The sequence below is a fragment of the Bos javanicus genome, chromosome Y (assembly GCF_032452875.1).
Source record: "Bos javanicus breed banteng chromosome Y, ARS-OSU_banteng_1.0, whole genome shotgun sequence".
In the NCBI taxonomy this organism is placed as follows: Eukaryota; Metazoa; Chordata; class Mammalia; order Artiodactyla; family Bovidae; genus Bos; species Bos javanicus.
The window spans coordinates 3,964,548-3,967,967 of NC_083898.1; the positions used below are offsets into that span (position 1 = coordinate 3,964,548).

The 3,420-nt window shown below is 35.4% G+C and overlaps 1 protein-coding gene across 1 annotated transcript; it reads right to left on the reverse strand.

Moving 5' to 3' along the window:
- Positions 1 to 789: 789 nt before the first annotated feature.
- On the reverse strand, positions 790 to 2,687 carry LOC133243853 (heat shock transcription factor, Y-linked-like). The gene is made up of 2 exons (XM_061410581.1): positions 2,031 to 2,687; positions 790 to 1,598 (listed from the first exon to the last, which is right to left on the reverse strand). The coding sequence occupies exons 1-2, from the start codon at positions 2,541 to 2,543 to the stop codon at positions 864 to 866; spliced, it is 1,248 nt and encodes a 415-aa protein (XP_061266565.1). The 5' UTR covers positions 2,544 to 2,687; the 3' UTR covers positions 790 to 863.
- Between the last annotated feature and the right edge of the window lie 733 nt (positions 2,688 to 3,420).

Here is a 3,420-nt window from a genome sequence, read left to right on the forward strand (position 1 = left end):
CTGAGGGATTAGCATGACTGAAAATAATTTGTGATTGTAGCTTCAGAAGAGAAAGATAATGAAACTACTAAGGAAAACAGGTATCATGTCTTCCAAGAACTTTGTAACCATGCTGATGTGCTGCAGTAAACACCAGGAATTTATTCTGTCTCTATGCAGATAGATAAGCAACATCTAAGCATGCATTTGAAATTATAGGGTGGAATCTTGGTGTCAGAAAATAGAGACATGGCTTAAGGACAGCAGCGCAAAAATGACCCTATAGGATACCATTTGTAAAGTACATATCTTGTGCTGACCATGGTACAGTCACTGATTATGCCATGCTATCTTTGGTATCACAGTGATGGTATAATTGTGATCATGATTTTGGATGTGCTACAATATCTGTATTTTCAAGGATGAAATGAATTTCTATAATGAAAACAATCTGCTGTCTCATCTTTTAAGACTCTACCAGTAACTAATAGAATATAATATGTGAATGCCCTGAAGTTCATACCGTGTATTTTCATTTTTATAATTTTATTAGCATCTTCACCCATCCTAATTTAGACACCCCTTCATTTCAGCAGGGATGATTTCAGAAATCACTTTACATCCATTACCTCTTTTCACTTGGTTCTCATTTTCTTGCTTACAAATATTATATCAGGTGTCATTTACCTAGGATGCATAACGAATGCTTTCTTGAACTGAAGAGTTTGGAATACCATGCAGTAAAATAGTAAACCAATGAACTAAAGCCTCATTTTACTCTTCTTTGTTTGAAAAGAGAAAATGAAACTATGAAGATGAACATGTAAATTTATTGTTCAAATACAGGAATGGTAGGTATTTGTTGACATCTCCCAATGTAACGTTCAATCTTCCTTAGGCTCCATAATCTGACACGTATTTGATAGGTCAGTTTTAATTAGCATGGTTTCCATATAATGATGATTGTTGATCAGTTGACTTGAAAGAGAGGAAGCAGATGTATAAACGATTGTTGGCACTGAGAACCACGAGTTGCCTGTCTCTTGCAGGTTAGGAAAAGGACTGTCATGGCCTGACATATCGCTATGCCTGACTGGAAATTTAGAAGGCTCCACCATCAGTCCAGAATAAGTGCTCTGTAATGGGGATACAATGTGGTTCTGAGAAGTAGATGTAGTTGTAGTAGCAAAGTCCTCAATGGGGCCATTTACTTGAGTGTAGCTGCTATGTGAATGCCAATTAAAAATGCTCAACCTTTTTAAAACAGCAGGTTGATTTACCAAAATCTGTTCTGTTTGTCTAACCGATATTGGTGATGGGTGGTTAGGTAAGTCACATGGAGATAGGGCATTTGTATTAGTGACAATCTGGATGGTATGAGGCTTTTGTATGAAAGGCACAGGTAAACTTGTGGAGGCTGAAAATGCGCTCTCTCTACTAATTTCTGGAATAAATTCAGAGTTACGATCATCTTCGTTGACACTTGCTTTAACATGCTTCTTCTTATCTTGCACTAATGATGATATTGGAGACACATTGTTAATCCCAACTCTTCTTTGCACTCTTAATAAAAGTTGAGGATGACCTCTTTTGAAATTTGGATTATAGTAGGTCTGTAACTAAAATCAAAGGATTACATTATTTAGTTTCTTTTTAAACCAAAGTAAAACTGACAAGCAAAGCTAAGTTATAAAAATGTATTCCTTTAATGAAACCAACTAAATAGCATCAAATAAAACACTTCGATTAGTAATTTAACAGGTAACATGTTAGAAAGAATATGATTCTCAATGAAAAATATGTTGTATATATATACAGTAAATACCACTTTAAGTAGCTTCAGGACTTGTATCTGGTTTCACATTGGTAGGAAAGTTTTTCAAACATCCAATATTTTAACATATCCAGCTGTTCTCAACTTCAAAAAGTAAAACTTTTCAACGATTTGTTAGCTCAAGTTTAAATTCGGTTTTAGCTACATATGTAAATGTGCTTTCTAGGTCACATGATTTCATCTTACATATTGCCAATAAGTGAAAATGTTGGAATACCTTACTCAAAAGAGAGATGTTGTTTTCTTCTTCCAGAAAGACAGGTAGTGAAGCAGATCTTTGAAAAGTTTGTCGCTTTTTACTATATCCATAAAGGTTAAGCTGTCGAATTAAACTCTTCATACTCTTGGTTTCAAATATTCTGAAAGGTGCCTTTCTTTCCAAGACTTCTTTCTTAAAGAGTTCTTCATTGATCACTATACATGTGCCTCTCTCATCCCACCAAATAGATTCAAACTGATCACTTTCAACTATATTCCAAAGTTTTTGTGGAAAGGTGAGTGAAAGAAAGTTATTCACCTTATCTGTTTCAGAGGCAGAATATTTGTAGCATGGCCTTTTTATCACAAGATCCTCAGACAAAGCCTGAAAAGCATATTCTTCAATCATAGATCTCAAAACTGAGTCCCTAGTAAGTGTATAATCATACAAAGAAGATCTAATGGAGGTTTCTGAATCAGTTGATTCATCCTTAGGAGGCCCATCTTGAATTTCTGAAGGAATATGTGCCATCTCAGAGAAATCTTTCTTCAGATCCTTTTCTCATTTGTCTGATTTTACTGACCACTACTTCAAAAATTGCTTGGCTGGCCAACAGAGAGAAACTCTCTAGACCATCGCAGAGGTCCTCAAAGTCAAAAGGCTGTGACATCACAAAATCACTTGTCTCCTAGCAATCAAAGGGTAGCTGTGACATCACAAAATCACTGGTCTCCTAGCCACTGAAAGGTGATGTTCAGCTAGTGTTTACTTCAGCATCAACTTAAAAATACAGCCTGCTTACAGAAATCGTAACCAAAACCATGAAGCATGCAAAATCTCATTCCTAAAGAATTTTTACACAGAAAAATCACATCAATAAATCTACTTGGTTTCTGAAATAAAAGTGATTTATCACCCTTCTATACACACATTTTTAATATTCAGTACTGTTACCCAAGCAAAATTGGTCTACTGGTCGCTGTGCAATAAAATCTTTTAACTGTCTGGTTTCAACTACTCTGTGGTCTATGTACTTAACTAAAGCCTGGCTGGGGCTTTAGCATCTCTAAAACTGTTCACAGGATATTGCTCAGGATGTTATTGATGGCCCTTGAGGAGGAACTAAAGACCCTTGAATTTGACTAATGGCTAAATCATTATTATTCTCTATCACTTGATTATTATCCTTAGATTCTGTCTTTTCTAGCTTCACTGATTAAAATTACTTTTTTTTATTGTTTTGTTGTGTATTTTATTTTATTATTTTTTATTTTATTTTTTAACTTTACAATATTGTATTGGTTTTGCCATATATCAACATGAATCCACCACAGGTATACATGTGTTCCCCTTCCTGAAACCTCCTCCCTCCCCGATCCTTCTGGATCATCCCAGTGCACGAGCCCCA